Source organism: Panulirus ornatus, chromosome 57 (genome assembly GCF_036320965.1).
Source record: "Panulirus ornatus isolate Po-2019 chromosome 57, ASM3632096v1, whole genome shotgun sequence".
Lineage (NCBI taxonomy): Eukaryota > Metazoa > Arthropoda > Malacostraca > Decapoda > Palinuridae > Panulirus > Panulirus ornatus.
In genome coordinates this window covers 23,333,288-23,357,468 of record NC_092280.1, presented here as the reverse complement: position 1 = coordinate 23,357,468, position 24,181 = coordinate 23,333,288, and the positions used below count along the sequence as shown (strand labels likewise).

General features: G+C 37.2%; 1 protein-coding gene across 3 annotated transcripts; it reads left to right on the top strand.

Annotated features, from left to right (window-relative positions):
- Window positions 1-1,849: 1,849 nt before the first annotated feature.
- On the top strand, window positions 1,850-24,129 carry Cndp2 (Cytosolic non-specific dipeptidase 2). Of its 3 annotated transcripts, none has more exons than XM_071694710.1 (11): window positions 1,850-2,048; window positions 5,067-5,241; window positions 5,418-5,537; window positions 8,915-9,070; window positions 9,586-9,765; window positions 10,121-10,244; window positions 13,495-13,619; window positions 14,548-14,769; window positions 17,975-18,124; window positions 21,840-21,941; window positions 23,549-24,129. In XM_071694710.1, the coding sequence occupies exons 1-11, from the start codon at window positions 2,014-2,016 to the stop codon at window positions 23,591-23,593; spliced, it is 1,434 nt and encodes a 477-aa protein (XP_071550811.1). In that variant the 5' UTR covers window positions 1,850-2,013; the 3' UTR covers window positions 23,594-24,129. The 3 variants fall into 3 exon arrangements, with proteins under 3 accessions (XP_071550811.1, XP_071550810.1, XP_071550812.1); XM_071694709.1 differs by lacking the exon at window positions 17,975-18,124 and adding an exon at window positions 18,162-18,314 and having other exon boundaries at window positions 1,894-2,048; XM_071694711.1 differs by lacking the exon at window positions 17,975-18,124 and adding an exon at window positions 17,644-17,793 and having other exon boundaries at window positions 1,894-2,048.
- Window positions 24,130-24,181: the final 52 nt, after the last annotated feature.

Below are 24,181 nucleotides of genomic sequence, written 5' to 3'. Positions count from 1 at the left end.
GCCTTGATATGTTCTTGTACTTGATTTCTATTGTTTTCATGATGCGTTTTGCTGGTAACGTGAGCATCATGAGGTCTATTTTTTTCTGTTGTTTTGCTTCGATGCTCCGGAACCGAGAGTTCCTAGTTGGTTTATTTTCCACCTTTTTTCTTTGAAGTGAAGTATTGTCATTTGTATGTGACGTACACATTATCTTACTGTAATGTTCATCCTAGTGCTTGAAATATTATCATCGCAACAGGACGTTATTACCAGTTTCAAACATATTTTTCCTTTAATAAAACTTTTTATGTAGGTAAGCATGAACCATAAATAGTAGTTACTTTTGTCAAATAATAATAGTTGTTAACTTATAAACTTCTGATTTTAATGTGTAAATGTAGCGGTATGCATGAACCATAAATAGTAGTTACTTTTGTCAAATAATAATAGTTGTTAACTTATAAACTTCTGATTTTAATGTGTAAATGTAGCGGTATGCATGAACCATAAATAGTAGTTACTTTTGTCAAATAATGATAGTTGTTAACTTATAAACTTCTGATCTTAATGTGTAAATGTATCAGTGTACAAGTAATCGTTGTTCATTGCGATAACACGCACAGACCCACTAGGGTTCGAATTCCGAGCGAGGCGGTCGGGTCTCGGGCCGAATCAGTTTTGTAGTTCACCATTTGTTCTTCCCACCCAAGCAACTGATCGATAAACTACATGGATACTTGGCTTAGGCTGGGGCGAGTAAGAGAGCTTGGATCAGGGCATCCAGTTGTCTGTGCTTACATAAAAGAGAAAGTAACAGTTGGACCGTTTGGGTGCACATGACCTGATAAGAGATCACGAGAAGCCGGTATCATCTTAACTGTTGTCAAGCCACGATGTAGGAGAGCCCTGGGGCGGGTGTGGCAGAGAAAGCAGACGCATACTATAGCTGGTGCACAGACTTAAATGAGGACAGATTCTTGTTATTTGAAGCACAAACTTCAAAGAGCACAACTTTATAAAGTTAATACTAATAACCAAACTCAGCTTAACTTCTTGCTCACTGAAGAAAAATATGCAAACATCTCTAGTTAATGTTTCTACAAAATTTTGAAATGGAAAACGTGGTCGATCTTTTTTTTCCATTTCTTATGTACATAAGATGAATTTATCATTAACAGAATAAAGTTCAAAACAAAAGATGTATGAATCATAAAAATATTCATGGTTAATAAGAAGTAATATAACATGTTAGGGCATATCGAATATTTGGTATGTTTTTGCTCTACAATTACTTTTATTTGATATTGAGGGTTGTTAACTCAGCATTGTTAATATTTTTGGATTAGCTTACCTGTATTGAATTCATAATGATAAAAAAGAAATACAGGGCTTACAGTGGTTATATTTTGAATTCTTTGGAATGATAGATAATGCAGGACCATCTTTAGAAATACGAAATGAATTTCATGTAAATGTTACTTAAAAGACTCCGGTGAAAAAAAATATAATTGTAAGTCGAATAGCTTGCAATTGAAGCAAATAATTACGAAATACATACTTCATTTCGCTCAAAATTTGGTTTAATCGGCAATGGAAATCTGTCAACAAATCATTTAAGCAGATCGATTTGTTGATTCCAAGTAGCAACAATAAATTTGTACTATGATGAGACTAGTCCAAAAAAACTAAATTATCCTCATGGCAAACTGTACGTGTCTATTGGAGTGATTCTCTATTTAGAACCATGAAAAATAAGAAAATGGTTGAAAACAGATATCAATTTCCTTAAGAAAACAACAGCTGTCGTTATGCTTTAAAAAGAAAACCTGTGAAATATGAAGTTTTACATAAAATGTTGTGTGTATCCACTCTGTATGCGTGGAGTGCGCTAGCAGGATTGTTCGCTACATGTGTTTGCCGGTTTTGTTGTCACCGGGAGACGGGGCGTTGCGGTCAAGCATCTGGTGACACATAAAAGAACTGGTTGGTAGAGTTTGTCTCTCTGTTATCTGGATTTCACTTCCTGCAGTCATGGCAGTCCCTGACAATCTCTCCAAAATTTTCAAGTAAGACCAAGGAATTGTCTTCTGTATTATTGCTTGGATGTATACGTGCTACAGTGTTTAGAAAGTTATGTATAAGAAGAACACCATCCGGCGAGATCACTTGGTATTATGATGCTTAGTTTATTTTGGGAAAATACATATATATACAGCTTACATATATTACTAGTCCACATAGGACTGCACATAGACCATACATAAGATTTACTTTCAGTGTGGTCCTGGTAGTTAGGAGTGAATATTATATCAGAACCAGCTTTTCTCAGGATGATAATGGGAATAGCTTTAGGAAAAGTTGGGTAAGGGTGTTAAGTTGGAAGTTGTTTTGTCAACCAGACATTATTGGTGGGTCAAACGGAATTTCCAGACTGGTTTTATTCATATATTATCTTTTCTCCAGTTTACGGGTATCAAAGATATATCAATGGAATGAAATGCCTAGTAGAATGAAGTGATTTAGACTAGGAGAGTAAGGATTAAGCCTTATTTTTCTTCCTACTAATTGGTACTTTGGCCTTTCCTCTTGCAACTTTTGCCTCTCAAATGTTCCACAGCGTCATGGCTCATATAATGTGAGTGTGATCTCTAAAGTATCTTTAATACGTGATGTTGTTGAATATTTTTCATTTGGTGGTTATAGATATATGTTGATGGTCATAATGTCACTGGCAGTTTATGTGCCTAAAGCTTAGATAATCAACCAACCAGTCTCTGTTGCCTCAGAAGGTTAGTTTCGTTGTGACATTTATTGCTTTATGATAATATCAATTCATTTTTATATCAGCATAATTAATCCTGACATGTGGATATTGGTATATTTTTATAATTTTTCCATTTTTTCATGTTTGATCATTATTTTCAACATTCTGCATCAAAACCACAGCTCCCTATCCACAACCATGCCCCACAGACCATTCCATGGTGTACTTCATGTGCTTCACATGCCCTGGTTCAGTCCATTGACAACATGTTGACTCTGGTATACCATATTGTTCCAGTTCACCCTATTTCATGCACATCATTCACTCTCCTCCATGTTGAGGCTGTGATCGTGCAAGATTCATGCAAGATCTTTTTTACTCCTTTTATTTTTTTCATTTTCGATCATTGTTTCCTGTGTTAGCAAGATAGTGCCAGAAACAGACAAAGAAAGACCACCTCAGCTAAAATCCATTCTCTATTTGTCATGCTTCATGAACTGAAACCACAGCTCTTATCCACAACCAGGCCCCACAGACCTTTCCATGGTTTATCCAGCATGCTTCACATGCCTTGGTTCAGTCCAATGACAGCATGTTGACACCATTATACCTTATTGTTCCAGTTCACTCTGTCCCACGCATGCCTTTCACCTTCTTGCATGTTCAGGCCCTAATCGCTCAAAATCTTTTTCACTCCATCTTTCCATCTCCAATTGGTCTCCCTGTGCTCCTTGTTCTGTCCATTTCTGACACATATATCCGCTTTGACAAACTTTCCACATTCATTCTCTCTATGTGTCCAAACCATTTCAGTACACCCTTTTCAGCTATCTCAACCACACTCATTTTATTACCACATCTCTATTACCATTTCATTGCTTATTCAATCAAACTACCTCACACCACATATTGTCCTCAGACACTTCATTTGCAACACATCCACCTTCCTCAGCATAGCCTTATCTATAGCAATGCCTTGGATCCACATGATATTATTGGGATTACTATTCCTTCAAATATACCCATTTTTATCCTCGCAGATACTGTTCTCTCTCTCCGTAAATTCTTCAGTGCTACCAGAACCTTGCCCCACTTGCTCAAAATCTTTTTCACTCTATCCGTCCATCTCCAATTTGGTCTCTCTGTTCTCCTTGTTCCCTCTACATCTGCCACATATATTCTGTTTGTCAACATTTCCTCACTCTTCAGTTCTCTCAACCACAATCTTTTTATTACCACATATCTCTCTTATTCCTTAATCACTTACTTGATCAAACCACACATTGTCGTCAAACATTTCATTCCAAGACATACACCCTCCACACAGTCTTCTATATAGCTCATGCCTTGCATCCATAGCACATTGTTTGGATTACTGTACCTTCAAACATAGTTGTGTTTGCCCACCCAGATAACTTTCTATCCTTTCACATATTCTTCAATTCTCTCTCTCTCTCTCTCTCTCTCTCTCTCTCTCTCTCTCTCTCTCTCTCTCTCTCTCTCTCTCTCTCTCTCTCTCTCCTCCCTCCCTCCCTCCCACATATTCCCAGATATATATATATATATATATATATATATATATATATATATATATATATATATATATATTTTTTTTTTTTCCTTTTCCTTTCATACTATTCGCCATTTCCCACGTCAGTGAGGTAGCGTTAAGAACAAAGGACTGGGCCTTTGAGAGAATATCCTCACCTGGCCCCCTTCTCTGTTCCTGTGTGTGTATGTATGTATGTATGTATACATACAAATCCTTGCGTAAGGTACATACTCACCCTATCAACCAACCCCTGAGGGGGTGAATGAACAGCTCGGTTGACTGTGGATTGATTGTTGCAACTAGGGTTTAAGGCTATGCACTGGACCCTGGGTGGCCTATGAATGCGTCACAGTCAGGAACGCTAACTGCTACACCACAGAGGTCCATTGCATTTTACATTGTTACTTTTTATATTGTTATAAAAAAGTAATAGTTTAAACTACTCCATACTGTTATACCATACAGCTGTTAGGGAATACCCTTTTCCATGGATTGAATAGTAGGGATAAAGTACATTGGTAAGATTGCTGAATATGATAGATAAGTGATTTGGGGAAGTATGTTCTCCAGGTTAAGTTAGAACGAATTATCTCTTAGCATTTGAGGTAACTGAGGATTTGTGAGGAATCTAATACCAAATTGCATTTACTTTTTTTGTGTTATTACTTTTAATACCTTTACAGTTACTGAATGGATGATATAATTGTTCTTAATATAATGATTTTTTCTTCTGTGTACTGCTACTTGAATGGCATGGATATGTTAAAGGTATGTTGATGACAACAAGACACGTTTTATTGATGTGCTGCGAGAGGCTGTAGCCATCAAATCTGTCTCTGCCTGGCCAGAGGTGCGAGGAGAGATCACAAAGCAAATGGAATGGGCAAAGGAGAAGTTGGAGGCTCTTGGTGCCAAGTGTGAACTTCATGAGATTGGTTTACAGGTACATTTATTGAATTTAGCATTTGATATCAGTTGCTGTTTTCTTATTGTCGCCCATAATCCTTGTCATTTGAAATTAACACTATATTCCAGATATCAGAGAAAATCCACAAAGTGAAATCTTAACAGTTTTAGTATAGATTGATAATACAGTGTGATGGATATTTTTGTTTCCAGACTCTGCCAGATGGGAAAAAGATCTCCCTCCCACCTGTCCTGCTAGGACAGCTGGGTACAGACCCCAAAAAGAAAACAGTCTGCGTTTATGGCCATCTTGATGTACAGCCAGCATTAAAGGTACTTTCTGAATAGAAATGAATTCTAGAAATGTCAAGCTCTAAAGGTTCTAGAATGATGTGAAGAGTACAGGAAGTTGATGTTTATTGGTACTCATGAAAGTATAAGTAGAAGGTAAGGTTTTTATCAAATATGGAGTGGGAGGAGTTAAAGTTACGCAAGAAAAGAGTAAAAGAATAGATAATGGAACCATATTCTTCTAAATAATTTTGTCACTGTAAGATGTGGTGTAAAGATGTGAAATATTTTATATTCATACACCACCTTAACAGCACCAGTTAAACTTGCAGTATATTACCCCAGAACATTCACTGAATTTTGTTTTACATGAATAACTTTATGATTACTGCTTGGTATTTTTACCCAGGATAATTCACCCAGTCACAATAGAATACATGATTATTTGAATGCCTTATCACTTTGGTACCAGGTTTCTTACACAAAGGAAGGTATTCCGTCAGCTAGTAGGCTATTTTTCAGTTTATTATTTTCAAGTTAGATGTATGAAAATGTTTATAAACTTATGTATCAGATTAGATATATATTAGACATACTATTTAGTATGTAAAGCTTTAGAATGATGATGATGATTTAAAACATGGTTCCTAATGCTAGTACTAGTTTAGTGACCGGCAGTTTTCATGTTTTCTAATCAGAGATATCAGAACTTGAGAGTTTTATCTGTGATAAAGTATGAATATCACAGGTGAGTCACCATTCCTTTAGGTCATACAGATCAAGGTCTTATTTATGATAGGAAATTTATTTGCTGTGGATAATGTAAATGTATGATGTATCACTGATGGATAGACCTTCCAGTCATATATCCTTAACCTGTGATGGGGTGTAAAATGATGATCTGCAAAAAAAAATGTATATCTAAGATTCTTTTTCTGCTTATTGAATATTTTGATATATTTTGTTGAAGAAAGTATCCAAAAATTAGGATACGTCTTCCTATATATATATTGGTTTGCGTGTGTGTTCGTTCGTTTGTGTGTGTGTGTTTGTGAGAGAGAGAGAGAGAGAGAGAGAGAGAGATTTGAAGGAAGGGCTGTGGCTGGTGGTATGGCTGCTTCTTGTTAGAATAAGTATACATGATTAAGAGTATTTTTCAGGTTTGAATTCATTCTTCACATACCTAGAAATATTACACACATTTTTGTATCTTAGATTTTATAAATCTCATATTTATCAGTTACATGTCTTGTACATATATATGCCTATCTTACACATTTTATTTACATATTTATGGAACATTTACACAGAACATTATTTACATGGAATAAATGAAAAAAAACCTATTTTGTTCAGATGGTCCATGAGGAAATCTGGCTTCTTGTTCTTATGACATAGTTATGCTCCCTTTGAAGATATATAGGTGACAGTAATGCAAGATGTTTTTTCTAGCTGTGTTTTTGGATTCCTAGTTACTTGCATCAACTGGGAATGTAAATGAGGGCAAGAACCAGCAGTTCTCATATGTCTGGTGAGCAGTGCAGTCCGTCTGGAAGGCATGTTACAGTATAAGGGTTAAATGGATGATTTGCATTCATAAAAGTTATATGGGACATTTAGTTGTGGGTGGCCCAGTCATTTGTTTATGTTGACTTTTTGCATTGTATGGAAAGTCAATTTCTTTTTTATGGAAACTAGAGTACTGCCATTACTCACTGGGGATTTGGCACTCCGTGTATTGGGAATCAGTCTATCTACCTGGCTTTGTTTTGGAAAAATCACTATTCCGTTATCCTTTATCCATCTTTTTTTTCTGTTGACATAAAACTTTTTTCAAATTTAATTGATCATACCCATTTGCAAATTTTTAGAGCCTCCTTGATATGCATACAAAGTTTCAAGTCTCTCTGTTATTTTCTTGGAGCTATAGTAATAACACACAACTTACGCACATTACACACACACACACACACACACACACACACACACACACACACACACACACACACACAATCATACACGCAAAACACACGTACACACAACACCCACATACAAAACACAGACACACACACACACACACACACACATTTTTCCAAGCCACAACATATTTACAATGATGATATTGAAGAAAATATCAGGATGGTATATGATGCAGTAAAACAAGACCTTCTCAGAGAAATTAAAGTGCTGATAATGGGAGATTTCAGTTATAAACAGATAGAAAGGGAGACTTTGAATTTTCGTGGTGACAGGGAATAATTGAGACAAGTTCTGCCAATCTTGTCTGTGAACACAACAGGATGCACCTTCTTTACTAGATTTTATCTTCACACTTAGGAACATGAATATTGAGAGTATTATATTTGATATGCTATTTGGAAAAATTGATTATGTGATGCTAAAGTTTGATTGTGGTAAATGAGGGAGTTTGGGGAGTAGAGATGAATAAAGAATTAGAGATATATAATCACGGTACTAGAGTTTTCCAGTTATTGAGACTTTTTTTTTTTTTACCGTGGCCACCACCTTGAGGGAGTTCATGAAGGGCACAGAAGCCAGAGAGAGATATAGATAGATAGAATCATGAAAACTACATGAAACTTAAGAATTCCCGTATTTGCATAAATTGGAAAGTTGGAGGCCAATAACCAGGAACATGGAAATTGTGGTGAAATGTACAGTGAAGTACAGATGTGAAAGGAAGGGTAAGAAAAAGGAAGGAATTATAAAAGATGTCATAAAGCAAAAGAGCTTTGAGCTGTGTTGTGGGGAACTTATAGGTTGCACTCAAGTCAGCCAGCATATATGTGTAAGCGAGCAAGTTTAGCAGTATAGATATGGAGACAAGTTTTGTGGGATAGAAATAGAGAGTAAATAATCCAGAATGAATATGGATGTCAGCCAAAAATCCAAAACTATTCTGTAAATTCATCAGGAGGAATTTATCCATTAAAAATCAACTAAACAGGCTTTAGGATTAAGAGAGATGATATTAGGATGTGTGAAGAGTGAAATAAGAGAGGTGTACGAAAAAATGATATGAACGAGAGAGATCATGAGGCTTTTGAAATTGTTTGGACAGGACATATATAGAGAATTAGTAAGAAGTTGACAAAGAGCATATCTGTGTCAGAGTTGAAGGGCACAAGGTGAATGGGAAGACCAAATTGAAGATGGAAGGATGAAGTGAAAAAGATTTTGAACAAGAGGGTGAAAGGCATACACAGGATAAAGTGAATTGGAATGAGGCTAAAGGATTGAGAGGGAAGAGTTATAGAGGATGATGTCAGTACGTGAAGGGCAGACTGAGAGAGTTATCAGAGGTAAATTGAATTTCATACATGAAATCAGACAGTTATTTCCCTAAACCACCCGGATATTTAGGATTCACCTTCCTTTTCTTATTATTATTATGTAAGGAGGATGGCTGGGACACAGAACCTTTTGTCTTGATTGAGAAAGATGGGAAGCTGTATGGCCGTGGTTCAACAGATGATAAAGGACCAGTTATAGGCTGGATACATGCTGTTGAGGCATTCCAGAAGACCAACCAGGATGTTCCTGTCAATATTAAGGTGAGTGTTATGTACTGAAAGATATGATTTCATATACAGACATTCATGTGATACAGGTTTGAATTACATAACTAAATTATATTTTTTGGATGTATTGCAACTGAATCATTATTGATGATAAGTAGCCTTCATTTTTTTTTCTTATTGAAATACAAGAAGGGGAGGTTCCAGCCCCAACTCCCACCCCTCTTAGTCCTCTTTGATAACATGCAAGGGATGTGGGAGTAGAATTTTTGCTCCCCTTCTCCAGGAATGAAAGCAAATGAGGCTTTTTCTTTGTCTCTTCCTGATGCTACCTTCTTAACATGAAAAACAGAGAACAAGTGTGAAAGAAAAAAGAAGAAATGGAGAACTTAACAGAAATGATTTTAGTTGAATATTTACCTACTTTACTGAGGCAAGAAAATGAAAGAAAAAAGAAGAAATAGAGAACTTAACAGAAATGATTTTAGTTGAATATTTACCTACTTTACTGAGGCAAGAAAATTTTGCACTTAAGAAATATCTTTTTTCAGTTTGTATTTGAAGGCATGGAAGAGTCTGGCTCTGAGGGCCTTGAAGAGCTACTGAAGGCACAGAAGAACAAGTTCTTGGCTGGGACTGACTATGTGTGCATTTCTGACAATTACTGGTTAGGCAAGAACAAGCCATGCATTACTTATGGTCTACGTGGTATCTGTTACTTCTTCATTGAGGCAAGTCTCTAATGTTTGAAGATTTAAAGATTTTATCAGTATTATGCCTCTGGAGACACTGTGATAGAGTTACCCTCTCTCAGTGGCTGTTGAGAGTTTGGCACTAAAGGCTAAGAAGCAGCACTTGGGATTTAACAATTAATGAGACTTTTGCCATGGCCACCCCCCTGAGGGAGTTCCCAGAGGAAATTTGCATCATATGTATATGTATGTAGATTATGCATAATATTCTTGGATGTGTTTTCTTCATGTTAAGATTAATGTTCATATATGTATGTCAGTTTAAACATTTGTTAATGATATAGGTGGGAGGATTTTAATGAAACTTTCATAGCTGTCACTTATGTATTTGTAGGTTGAATGTTGTACAAAGGATTTGCACTCAGGCGTTTTTGGTGGCACAGTGCATGAGGGTATGGCTGACCTTATCTATTTGATGAACACACTTGTTGATAACAAGGGCAAGATTCTAATTCCTGGTAAGTAAATAAATGTTTTTAGTTTAATCCAAATATGATTGCACAGTACACAATTGGATTAGTGAATTTCAATGAAATAGAATTTGTAATGTAATGGAAAGGCTAGATAAAACAAACTAAATGAATAACATACTTCTCAGAAAGTGGAAGGAGCTATTGCTGCTATAGAAAACTTTGTTGCTTTGTAATGTGCATCCCCTCCATTAGCCCTACATGTACCACAGTTTGAATTTATCTTGTGGTAATTTTGACAGCTTATTTCAGTTTTGTTTTTTGAATCAAGGTTATAAAGATATGAAACTTTCATTTATATATATGTTTGTGTTTATGTATACTATTTACAGTAATTAGTTACATAATCCCAGGACCTTTTTATGGGGATTCTTCAGCTTCAAGGTTGTGCTCCAAGCTAGAGAAATGTAAAGTGGGCTCCTTCTTAGTGGAAAGGTTCTTGAGTGCTAATTTTCTCTGTGTGTGCTGATGTAGCCTCATTGAAAGTGATCTCCCACTCATAGTAATAACGCTACAAGTAGAATCCAGGAATACCTGGGTGCTGTTTCCTGTTGGGCGGGGTAGCGACAGGAATGGATGAAGTCAAGCAAGCATGAATATGTACATGTGTATGTATGTATATGTCTGCATATGTGTATGTGTATGTTGATATGTATATGTACGTATATGTGCATATGTGGGCGTTTATGTATATATACGTGTATATGAGTGGATGGGCCATTCTTTGTCTGTTTCCTGGCGCTACCTCACTGACGTGGGAACAGCAATTATGCATAATAGATAAATAGATAAACAAATGAATATATATTTTTTTCATATTTGCCATTTCCCGCATCATCGAGGGAATGTTAAAAACAGAGGACTGAGCCTGAGAGGGAAACTCCTCCCTTGGCCCCCTTCTTTTGGAAAAATAAAAACTGGAGGGGAGGATTTCCAGCCTCCCTCCCTTTCCCCTTTTAGTCACCTTTTACGACATGCAGGGGAATATGTGGGAATTACTCTTTCTCCCCTGTCCTCAGGGATGATGTGAGTAGGAGCAAGGTTATTAGGTTCAGTAGGGTTAAGGGACAAGTTAAGTGGGAGGTAAGTTTGAAAGGAGAAAAACAGGAGGAAGTGAAATGTTTTTGATATCTAGGAGTGGACTTAGCAGTGGATGGAACCATGGAAGTGGAAGTGAGTCACCAGGTGGAGGAGGGGGCAAAAGTTCTGGGAGCGATGAAGAATCTGTGGAAGGAGAGAATGTTATCTCAGAGATCAAAAATGGGTATGTTTGAAGGAATAGTAGTCCCAACAGTGTTATGTGGTTGCAAGGCATGGGCTTTAGATAGGATTGTAAGGAGGAGGATGGATGTGATGGAAATGAGATGTTGGAGAACAACATGTGGTGTGAGGTGGTTTGATCGAGTAAGTGATGAAAGGGTAAGAGAGATGTGTGGTAATAAAAAGAGTGTGGTTGAGAGAGCAGAAGAGGGGGTATTGAAATGGTTTGGACATATGAAAAGAATGAGTGAGGAAAGATTGTCGAAAAGGATATATGTGTCAGAGGTGGAGGGAACAAGGAGAAGTGGGGGACCCAATTGGAGGCAGAAGTGATGGAGTGAAAAAGATTTTGAGTGATCAGGGCCTGAACATACAGGAGGGTGTAAGGCATGCAAGGAACAGAGTGAATTGGAATGATGTGGTATACCAGGGTCGACGTGCTGTCACTGGACTGAACCAAGGCATGTGAAGTGTCTCGGGTAAACCATGGAAAGGTCTGTAGGGCCTAGATGTGGATAGGGAGCTGTGTTTTGGTGCATTACACATGACAGCTAGAGACTGAGTGTAAACAAATGTGGCCTTTTTTTTGTCTGTTTTCCTCGTGCTACCTCGCTGAAAGGGGGTGGATGCTATTTCCTGTACGGGAGGGTAGCGACAGGAATAGATGAAGGCAAGCAAGTATGAATATGTACATGTGTATATATGTATATGTCTGTGCATGTATATGTTGATCCATATATGTGAGTGTATGGGCATTTATGTATATATATGTGTCTGTTCCTGGTGCTACTCGCTAATGCAGAAACAAAGATCATGAATGAAAAAAATATATAGAAATTTTTTTTTTACATAGGTGTACAAATTCAGACTGGAGTGTCTGTATGTGTTCGGGTATAATCGGGGTGAGAGAAGGGAGAGATAGGTGATATATTCAGAAAGGAACTTGGATATTGTTTATTAAACTAAGAGGGAATTGGGGAAGAATATTTGGTTATGTCTTTGGGGTAAAGTATAGGATTGTTTGGGTGAGAGCAAAGTTAGTGGTTGTAGTTTAATGAAGAAAGAGTCATGGGAATGTATTAGAGAATTTAAGAAAGTGCGTGGTATGGGTGAGAATGAAAGTAGATTATGAGAGGTGGTTGATTGTCAGAGGTTACACACTTGGACGCATAAGGGATGAGGAAGAGAGCTGAGTCTTTTGTAAGGAGCCATGTGGGGGCTTCAGCAATTTTGATGCAAGGGTTAGAGTCTTAGTGATGGGTGATGTGAATGTAAGGGTAGGTGATGTAGCCAAGGAGGGTATGATTGGGTGGCCATGTGGTGCCCGTTGTAAATGGAAATGGTGAACAGTTTGTTGTGTGCAGAATGAAGATTGTTGATTTGGAAAACCTCATCGAAAAAAGTGCATTCATAGATACATGAAGTGATCATGGTTGGGGTCATCTGGTACTGTTGGATCATGTACTGAGTGACAGATGTATGAAGGTGAGACTTTTGAATGTGAATATGAATATGAGGACAATTTGTGTTTTTTTTATCATTTCGTAGAGGAGTTGAATGTGAAACCTTGTAGGAACTTTAGGAAAAGAGGAAATGATATGGGTGGGAAGGTGGTGAAAGTGGGAGCGGTAGGGAAATGCTTGTATGTAGAGATTTCTTACTACTGCACCTTTCTCTCTCACTGTTATTACTTACAAGGTGAACCCTCACACATAATTGTGTCTTCTGGCATTTCACTTCCAACACATCCCCCTTCTTTTGTTCTTTTTCATTCAGGGCTTAAGACTTGCACCTGTACAACACTGTTGGGATTTCTGTGCTATCAAATGTCTTTACCCTCAGAGATAGTGACCTTTCCTTCTCACCCTCATCAGTGCACCCAGTACCAGCACATTTATCTTCTTTAGAATAGCTTTATGTACAGTTTGTAGTGTTTTTGTGAAAAGTCACTGAATGTAATTGAAATCCTAATTTGCAGGAATAAAGGATGAGGTTGCACCAGTAACAGCAGAAGAAAAAAACCTGTACAAGGATATTGATTTTGATGTAGAAGATTATCGTAAAGACCTTGGACATGACAGACTAATCCACCACAATGATAAGGTGTGCTACTATATTTCGTAAATTATTAATATATTGATTTGTTAGTGGAATGCATATACAGTACCACTGTATAAAGGCATGGGAGATGAAGAATGTGTAGAAAGAGAGATTTTTATCTGTGAGGGCAAATATGGGTATGTTTAAAGGTATAGTAATCCCAATGTTATTATATGGATGAGGCAAGAGCTGTAGATAAGATTGTGCTGGGGAGGGTGAGGTGTCTTGGAAATGGAAATTTTGGGGAGTCTTTGGTGTGAGATGGTTTGATTAAGTAAGTACCAGAAGGGTAAGAGGGAAGTGTCATGATAAAAAGAGTGTTGAGAGAGCTGAAGAGGGAGTGCTAAAATGGTTTGGATATGGAGAAAATGAGTGAGGAAAGGTTGACGAGGATATATGTGTCAGAAGTGGAGGGAACAAGAACTTGGAGACCAAATTGGAGATGGAAGAATGGATTGAAAAAGAGTTTGAGTGATCAGGGTCAAAGCATGCAGTAGAGTGAAAGGTGTGCGTGGAATAGAGCGAATTGGAACAATCTTTTGAAGTGTCTAGGGTAAACCATAAAAAGGCCTGTGGGGCCTGATTGTGGATGGGGAATGGTTTCAGTGCGTTACATATGACAACTACAGATTGGATGCGAGTGGATGTGGCCTTTCTTTATCTGTTCCTGGTGCTACGTTGCTAACATGGGAAACTGCAATCAAGTATGAAAAATGAATGATTTGTTGATAGCTTCTAAGCTGAATCTTATCACCCCAAGCTGCTACCTGATAGAAAATAGGATAATGACATTAAACATTTCTTTAGCTTCCTTTCTCATAAGGAGTATTTACAACTTTTCTGATCAGTATATGTTAAAGTGGTGATTGTTGTAAAAAGTAAGGTGAAATACAGGCGATGAACACATTTCAAGTATGAATTCCTTTTCCAGATGAACACCCTGATGGCAAGATGGAGGAACCCCTCTCTCTCTCTTCATGGTATTGAGGGAGCGTTCAGTGACCCTGGAGCAAAGACTGTCATTCCCCGCAAGGTCATAGGCAAATTCAGCATCCGCATTGTTCCAAATCAGACTCCTGAGTCAGTTTGCAAAGTGACCATTGATTATCTGAACAAACAGTGGGAAAAGCGTGAAAGCCCGAACAAGATGAAGGTAAAGCTATTTTTGCTAATCTTTGCAGTAACATTCTATTGTTAAAGGATTATTAGGAAAGATATCTAGTTTTCAAAATGTTTTATTGTTCCTGTGATTTCAAGTAGGTAGTAGTTGGTAGGCAGCCAATGAGCAGCGAGATATATTACCAGTACTGCCTGCCTGGGTATTGGGTGGGTTAGTGACAGCTGCATAGTGAGTCATCACTTCATTGGTTATCGAGATGCACTCCTCTGACCCAGGTAGCTGTCTTTTCTTTCTGCCTCACCCACACATGGACTACTGGCATTTTGTCCTCAAACATACGAACTTTCCTTGTCAAACATGGCACTTAACCAATACCGCTCATTCTATGTAACTAGATTTTCCTGTGGGTAGCACTTTGCGCTAGACTTGCCTTTTGGTGGATAGAAGTAGTAGGCAGGAACATATAGGTAGGAGTATTAGGTAGAAACATTAAGTAGAATTATTAGGTAGGAACATTAGGTAGGAGAAGTAGTTAGACACAGTCATTAGGAACATTAGGTAGGAGCTTCTGCAAACACTGTGCTAGAGTTGTCCTCTGCCAGTGGCCTGTTAAGGGTCAAGCACTAAAGGCTAAGAAGCAGCGCTAGAGATCACTTTTTATAGAGACTTTATTGCCATGGCCACCCCCTTGAGGGAGTTCCAGGTGGGAACGTACATTCGAAACTTAGGTATAGATTTATGTGATTTCAGATAAGCAAGCTGTGGTTTACACGGATAGGGGTTATCTTTTATATTTTTGGCAGCCACATACATGACATCTTATCTGCATCGTAGTTAAATTTTTTTTTTTCAGAGCTTTGCACTTGTACATTAACGGATGATTGGATATAGTGAATGGAGGATGCTGTTATGAAAATATATTTAATTTAGGGGTCTTCGAGTCATGAGGTTTTTGTAATTGGAAAGAAACAATGGAGTGGTATAGATGTGAAGAAATAAACATGGAAAAGTATGATCTTTGTGGAAACCTAGATTTTTCCTTCCTCTTGGGAGCATTCCTTGGTACAGCCGCTATACCCCTTCAGCTCCTGCTCATTTGCTTTCACTTCTCCAGTCTCTAAAGTCTTTGAAACTCTCCATAAATCTCACCTTCTTTAACATTTAAAATCCCATTCCCCTCTTTCTGATCACCAAGACTGATTATATGGGGAAAGGTCTACTTGGGATCTGTTCTCCCAAGTGATGCACCTCTCTCAGTTGAAACTTTTTTTTGTTACCATAGACATATCCAGAGCATTTAACAGGGTGTTGCATGTGTCATTGTTTTCTAAACTTATTTCTTTTGGTATATCTCCTTTATTTTCCTTAATGCTTAGAGTCCTCTGTGGCCATTCCATTGCTGTATTTATTAATGGATTAACTTTCATGTTATCCTGTCAACAATGGTGTTTCTCAGGGCTCTATCGTATTGCATACTGTCTTTCTTTTCTCTGTATTGATCTTTTTACTTTATCTCCTAACCTTGTTCATCCTTGTACTTTTGATTCCACTTTACAAAGTGCAGTTCAGTTTCCCTCTCCTTCTTCGACAACTCATTCTCTTTTGTTTGCTGAACATATTACGTCTTTCATTTCTTAACTGTGCAACATCGTAGAAGGAAGAAACAGTAACTTAGTTAAATTTGTAAGTACAACTCTGCAGTTTTTCCCAATATCTCTTTCTATCCTGGAAACCCATGTAATCAGCATCACAGGGTCTTTTTCCCAAATGTTGGGGTATTATATAGGTGCCATTAATATCTTGTGAGTAGCTGTTTCATATCTGTAGAGCTTTTATTTGCCCTAGTATGGAGTTTATATCAGATATCTGTTGTGGTTTTTCCTCTAACTTCCAATTCATAAAGTAGATGTAGATAACTCTTCCATTCATATTGGTAATATTGAAAACCTGGAAGAGAAAATGTACGTATTTTTTATTTTCATTGATTTAACTTTTTATCTGATTACTGTGCTGGTAACTAGGCTGTTTTGGAAAGGCGTTATCCCTAAAGGTATGTTTAGCTCTGTCTGTGGTCAAAGATATCAGTTAGAGAATGCTACGGTAGAATGTCATGCTTAATTTTATTACATTGCAGTATTTAATCTCTGGTTAGTATTATTACACTGCAGTATTCAATCTCTGGTTAGTAATTGTTTACTTAAGTCTAATTTAGTCTATTTCTTCTCAGTTGTTTTATCTACAGTTTGGAAACATCTTGGCATGCTGTTTTCCAATTTGACAATGGAGCAGTACAGCATACATGTTGTTAAACAGTTTAACTAGATGCTTATATGGTAATAGACTTATTAGAATCAAGTACTAAGTAGTGAGGTTATATTACTTTTAAATAAACATTTCACAAACTTAAATTGGTTTATTTATGGACTGATATACTTTACATAAAAGATTTACAAAATTTTACTGCATTATTCATGGGACTGATATGTGTACACAAAATTTGATATCAGTTTGTTGCAAAACTCAAGAGTTCCATTAGTATGCAAAGTTTAATTAAGATAACATAGTCAAGAAAAAATAGACTTATTAGAATCAAGTGCTAAGTGGTGAAGTTAAACAACTTTAAAAAAAAATTTCACAGACTTAAACTGGTTTATTCATGGACTGATATCATTTAGATAAAAGTTTCACAAATTCAACTGCATTATTCATGGACTGATATTGTCTAATTGTACACAAAAGTTAATATCAGTTAGTTGCAAAACTCAAGATTCCTTTAATCTGCAAAATTTCACTAAACTCTAATTAAAAAGTGATTACTTTCACCCCAAAACATTGAGTATCCAGTTTTGTTAAGATATTTTCTCTTAGGATTTGCTTGCATGTTCATGCCATATGAGTGTGTTACAGGCATATTTGTACAACAGTGGTATTCACTGGGTGTCAGACCCAAACCACCCTCACATCCAAGCTGGGAAGAGAGCTGTACGCTTTACTTATGGGATGGATCCAGACATGACTCGTGATGGCTGTTCCATACCAATCACCCTGACAATGCAGGTGTGCCTTTTTTTTTCTATCTTGTATTAGTACAAAGTTACACTGTACTGTGACTTAAAAAGGTGATGGCCAGTGTTATGGTAGCAGGAATGCACTGCCCACTTTAAAGAGTCCCATGCAATGGCACTTTGTTCTTAAAAGTATGTTTAGGTAAGTAATGAGCATGCTGTGTGGTCTTCAGGCCTCCTTCTACCATGGTGGGCGATGCTGGATGTCAGATACTAGCCACACCAACTATGAGGCTGGGCGAAGGGCCACCAAGTTGGTGTATGGAGTTGAACCAGACATGACGCGTGAGGGAGGGTCCATCCCTGTTACTCTGGTACTTCAGGTAAAGATATAAGGTGTTAGTTTATGGGTCATTGCAGGTGATAGAGGTTGAAGGCAGTGCTCCAGCTTGGAAAGCAGATCCCAACCATTGTAACTTCCATGCAGGCCGAAGAGCCACAAAATTAGTATATGGCATTGAGCCTGACCTTACCAGAGAGGGTGGCTCAATCCCCATCACCATTACTTTTGAGGTGAGTGTTTATTGAATAATAAAATTCCACTGTAAGCTACTGCTTGAATGCTAACCATGACTTGTTCAGGCAAGTCACCTAAGATGCAATAAGTGCCTTGACCATCTTCCATACTTTTAGTTTTTCCTGTATTGTTTGGTTTGACTGCTCACAGTAGATCATATCCAGTACCTCAAGTTCCATCCTCAGTTTTAGTTCACCTTTACAAAGTATAGGAAGAACTTTTAAACTACCATCTGTGTCCATCCCTCTATGAGCCTCCATGCATTGGTCAAATTTTACATGTGAGTTCAGTTTTCAGCCACAGTTTGATATATGGTTATCATTGTATTCTGACGAGTGCTTCAGCATTCCAACAAAAGCTTTAACCAATATTTCATGCTTCTGAAATAAGTGTTTTAGTGACCATTTTGGAAATTGTCTTTATTAAGAACCCCGAATTTTGATTATGTGTTATTTTATTTTTCTAGGTTATGTAATTAGAATCTAAGTTCATGAGCTTGACACCATTTATGATACAGGCAGTTACCTGTAATTGCTGTTTTATTTGTGAACTAAAGGCAGGGATCAACTTTATCTTTTTTTTATATTCTTGGATATGCATTATGGCTTTATTACATTTAATTATCTAGAATGTGGAAAAACATAAAGTGGCAAGCTATGTGGATAATCTTGTAATTATCTAAAATTTGTATGCAGTAAATCCAATGTATGTAAAGGGAATTAGAGTTAGAGATAATAAAGAGATAGAAAGTACAGGTTTTGAAATATGAAATAAGCCATTGTCTATGTTTCGTGGATTTTTGATACACCAATAACCTGGCATATGAATATTTACAGCTATTAAGTTTGTAATTAGGAACCATACTTCGATTTCAGGTTAATACCCAGGTGTCACATTTTTTTCCCTGATTTTTGGAAATCACATTACAAACTGTTGACAGTGACATCAAAGACACAAGCATGAATGGTGTTTGGCAAAAAATCTGGTCAAAGTGAGTGAATGAGTGTGATGTCTTTCCCAAAATGGAGCACATTGTGGAGGAGACAGTAGACTTAAATTCTTATTATGTTAGAATCTTAAAAAGAGGATCATGAATGAAGATTTAATGGAAACAGATTAAGATCAGGCTGCTAGAGAAGAGGAGGAATAAACAGAACCAGAGCTTGAACATGTCATGACAACAAAACAGCTGTGTGAAGCTATCTCCCATTTTGACAAGGCTATTCAGACTTTAACAGGAAATGACTCAGGTCATGAATGGATCCTTAGATAGAGAAACTGAAGATAAGATTCACTTCCTCAAGGAACTGTGCTATAGAAAGTGCATGCCAAGCAGGGAAACTCTGTCACCTGCATGGTAAACTATTGGCACCTACAGGAAAACCACTGGCACTTGCAGGGGAAACCTCTGGCACCTACAGGGAAAAGACTGACATCTGCTGATGGGACTATTGGCACCTGCCAGCGAAACCACAACCACTTCCAGTAAAGAATACCTGTGCAGATAACAGGCAAACTGAGTCTCATGTAGCTGAAGAAAAAAATTCTATGAAGAATCATATAACTATGCAAACAAAAACATAATGAGTGAATTAATGTGCTCCAGTTGTTCCATGTGCTTATTCTGGCTACCTGGACCTTCCCTCATCTTGCAAACTACTTGAGACATGTGCTATACCCACCACTGCCTGAGGAATATTACCCAACACCTGACCCACTACTACAAGGTGACAAGAGTTTTACACCTGACCAATAACTGCCTGAGGAACAGTGTCCTCTGCCTGACCTGTGAGTCCCTAGTTACTAACTTAGGTTCTGCACCTGACTCACCGCTGCCTGAGGAACATACTCTTCCATCTAACCCATGAGTCCTTGGGTACCAATGTCTGTACCTAAGCCACCACTGCCTGAGTAATGCTCCCCCTGCACAAACACATTCTACCCCCAGAACACATACACACACACACACACACACACACACACTTTCTCCCTGGCCTTAACCAGCACCATAACCACTGGTTACCAAGTTTGATTTGTAAGTAGAGTACATTGTAATTTTGAATAGATATACTTATTACTTTGTTATTTGCCAGTTATTTAATGGAGGCATAATATTTCCCACAAAAAATCCGTAGAAACACGTCATTTATTTTGTTTTAAGGATTTTGTTCTCTCTACCTAGGAGTGTGTCTTCTATTGTATGTATTAGTCACTGGAGAAATCTGTTTCAGTTCATGAATGTTTGATTTACAAACTGTTCTTCACTTTAGGTGTAGTTGACCTCGTACCATTTCAGGATTCCTGTCTAACCTTAGGAATAAATGTGTTTCATGTTTTCTAAAGTGTATTTAACCATAGTTTTATGGGTATTCATATGGCAGTGAAGAAAATCACGAAAATCACTTCTGAAACATATTTTGTCCATAGTATTGCTATCATTAATAACAGTGTTTAGAAGTTTTTTAGTTGTATGAGCATATTGTACTAAAAATTGAGAGAAAGGCCTGAGTGTTGAGTGACTTGCCACTATGCATGTTTTATGATTTATTTTACCTTCACCAAAAGTGTATTATTGATCATTATTATGTCTTATTTTTTATGACAAATCTTGTTATAGTCAGTATCATTTATTAATGATTTTTTTTTCATCTCAGCAAAATTATGAAAGTTATAAGATTATTGGATGCACCATTAATGTATTTTTATCAAAGTCATTAAGGTACTTATACAGTCTTTTTGGTTGGTGATATCTAGTATTTTGCTCATTTCTGGTTCAGTGTCCACTGTGGTTTGAGGCTCCTAGATCTCCATGAATCCCTACTTTTGATTTCAGTCAGATCCTTGTCCTGCAGATTTCACTTCCTGGATTTCCAGTAGCACTAGTGAACTGTGAATCACATAAGCCCCAAACTGAAGTATCTTCCATACAGTGCATGGGGCTTGTCAGTCACCTGCTATCACTCCTGTCTTCTTAGCTGTCCAGACCCCCAGTTTACCTCAGCTTACTCCACCTACTCAGATTACACCCTTGTATCTGATCTGCAGTTTTAATTTATTGTTGTTTTTCTAGTTTCCCTGGATTGTTGTAGGCACCCTTTTTTACATGGAATATAGGACCCTGCTACCTGTCACTGTCAGGACTGTATCACAACACTGCTTTAGATCTCCGTGAGGAGACAGAATTTTTGCTTTGTTTTTATTTTTTTGCACCATCACTTACCAGATTGATATGAAACATCTCTGTATTTGCCTATCTATTTGTGTCCTTATGCATTGACAAGATGTTTTAGAGTGCCCTTAAGTGATTTCAGTTTCAAGAGCAGAAATTTACGTAATACATAATCATTGTGGACTTTGGTCATGGTTCCAGTTTTCCCCCATGACACTTGTGATTTAGTGATCCTCACCCATTTTTTTCTCTCATCATAAGAACAAGTCATGGTCTGTTTGTATCCCTACCAGTCCACCTGCTGGTGTATGTGGTGTACACTTCTTTTAAATTATTCTATGTTGTATTTTAGGAAGTGACAGGCAAAAATGTGATGCTACTGCCCATGGGAGCCTGTGATGATGGAGCTCACTCACAGAATGAAAAGATCAACATCCGCAACTATATTGAAGGGGTAATTATTATTTTGTGCTAGTGCAAAGCAACCTAAGTTGCTTATTTGGTAATAACCAGTTTTTTCTCTGCAATATTATTTTACTGTTGGAGAGAAAGCTGTTATTTTGTGGGGGGGCCCCATCTCATAAACTTTCTTTACTCTTATATAACTTTTTAAAACTTTTTTATGTCATAATTCATAGTTTCATCACTTTTGCATTCCATTTGTGGAAGAAAGTTATTCAGTGGGAAAAAGTCAACAGATAGGTGTATGAATGAAAATCCTCATAGAATAGGTCTGTAGAATGTATGGCAGATGATAGATTAATTGAGAAGATATATAGCAATACTGTACAGTAGAAGATACAAAGAGAAGTACTTAGTTTGACTAGAAGAAATGCTTAGGTCTAGTGAGAAACCTGATTAGAGGTAGGGGTATTTCATATGACGATGCTAGGGAAAAGATTGTAGATAGGATGAAGCAGATGCATTTTTGTAAGGAGTTGGTATGACTGGAGATGTTGATCTGGCTTGATGAAGCATGTAAAGTGAAAAAAAATAAGAATCACTATTATGGATCTGGAAGTCCATGTTTCACTCTAACATGTTGCAGAGGCTGCAGGTACCTGATCCACCCATGAAATTGGGATGGAGTAATGATGATAGACAGATAGGTATATGTTTAGTCTTTTTTATTTATCATTGCAGCTTGTAGTTTTATGTATTATTGTCTTTGTCAGTCTCATAGAAAAATGAAGTCAGAGAAAGGAAGAAAATGTATGAATATTTGGGAACAGATGTTGGATCCAATGGTATTATTTTATGTATGGAAATAGTGGGATTGGAGACTTTGGTTTCACATGATGAATAAGGCATGCATACAAATTATGGAAAATTATGGTTTACTTTTAACACACTAGACGTGGTTGAACATATGAATTCTAACATGTATGTGATCCACCTTGTGGAAATTGGAGTGGAGTTAATGATAATAAATGAATTGAAATGATTGTACTTACACAAAATTAATTTATTGAATATTTGGTATATAAGGGGCAGTGTGCTATCAGTGGACTGAAGCAGGGCAAATGAAGCAGTTGGGGGAAACCACTAAGTCAGCAGGGGCCTGGCTGTACATAAGGGGCTGTAGTTTCAATGCATTAGACATGACACATGAGAATGGATGTGAGTGATTGAGGCCTTTTCTTCAGCTGTTCTTGATACTACCTCACAAATGCGAGAAACAAGTATGAAAGAAAGAAAAGAAATGGTGGTACTAAGAGCTAGTTAAGATTCAAATAGTATTTCAGTTGTACTGGGTAGTAAATCTGTCTTATCTTACATTACCCCTACCTCTGCCAAGCATCAACTCCTCCCAGCTCCATTGCACCCAATGCTGCTGGTATAAACATATTTATACACCTTTAAGATTAATCAAAGGGAAACTGATATCATGAGACAAGCTCTTAACATGGATGCATTTTCAGTGCTTGAAAAAGTGTTAAGTGTAGTGTGAGTGAAAAGTAGCATATGTCAAATGTCATTAGTGTCAGGCAGTCTTACCCACACCCACCCATTCTGTAATAGTACCCTTGCTTGAGCACGTTACTTTTTTTTTTATTTCAGACCAAACTTTTGGCTGCATACCTGAATGAGATAGCTTGTGTTTGAGCTGTCACCAGTATTTCCCAAAGCACTTCACCACAGTGTGTAGACACATCCAGTCACATGTTTGATTTCAGAAACAAGTATGAAGTATTTTAGAACAATGAATTATTTGTTGTTATATAGCTTATTCTTTCTCTTTTATTTGAATAATCTCCAGTTGTTTTCTTAGATTCATTTTGTTGGTGCAAGCTTAGATGGAATGCTTGGGTTTATTGTATTTGAGTACTGGGGAGTCATATTGAAAATTTTTTAAACTGCACTGAATTATGATTAAGCTCAGGGAAAGAATTACAATGTTCAACAGCCTTTGGAAGGACATATTTTAGCAGTTAACTTAAAAAGTTCTTATTGATGCCTTTACTGTGTGAACCTGCTGGTTTTTCTTGATTAGTTTTATACAGTACTTGCTGCCATTCAAGAATGACATACAAATGGTCAGATGCGTTACAGCACAGGTATGTCACACAGACTTTTCCTAGAGAAAGAATCGTGATATTTATGTCACTGGCATTTTGGGATTAAAGAAATAAGAATAAAAATCTTTTACTCTCCTCTCTGACTTAACATGGTGCCATAGTTTTGGAAAATCTC

Coding starts and splice junctions, on each gene's coding strand:
- Cndp2 (XM_071694709.1), top strand. CDS start 2,014: ATGGCAGTCCCTGACAATCTCTCCAAAATTTTCAA. Junction 5,538..8,914: donor ATGTACAGCCAGCATTAAAG/GTACTTTCTGAA, acceptor TTATTATGTAAG/GAGGATGGCTGGGACACAGA. Junction 14,770..18,161: donor AAAGCCCGAACAAGATGAAG/GTAAAGCTATTT, acceptor GGGTCATTGCAG/GTGATAGAGGTTGAAGGCAG.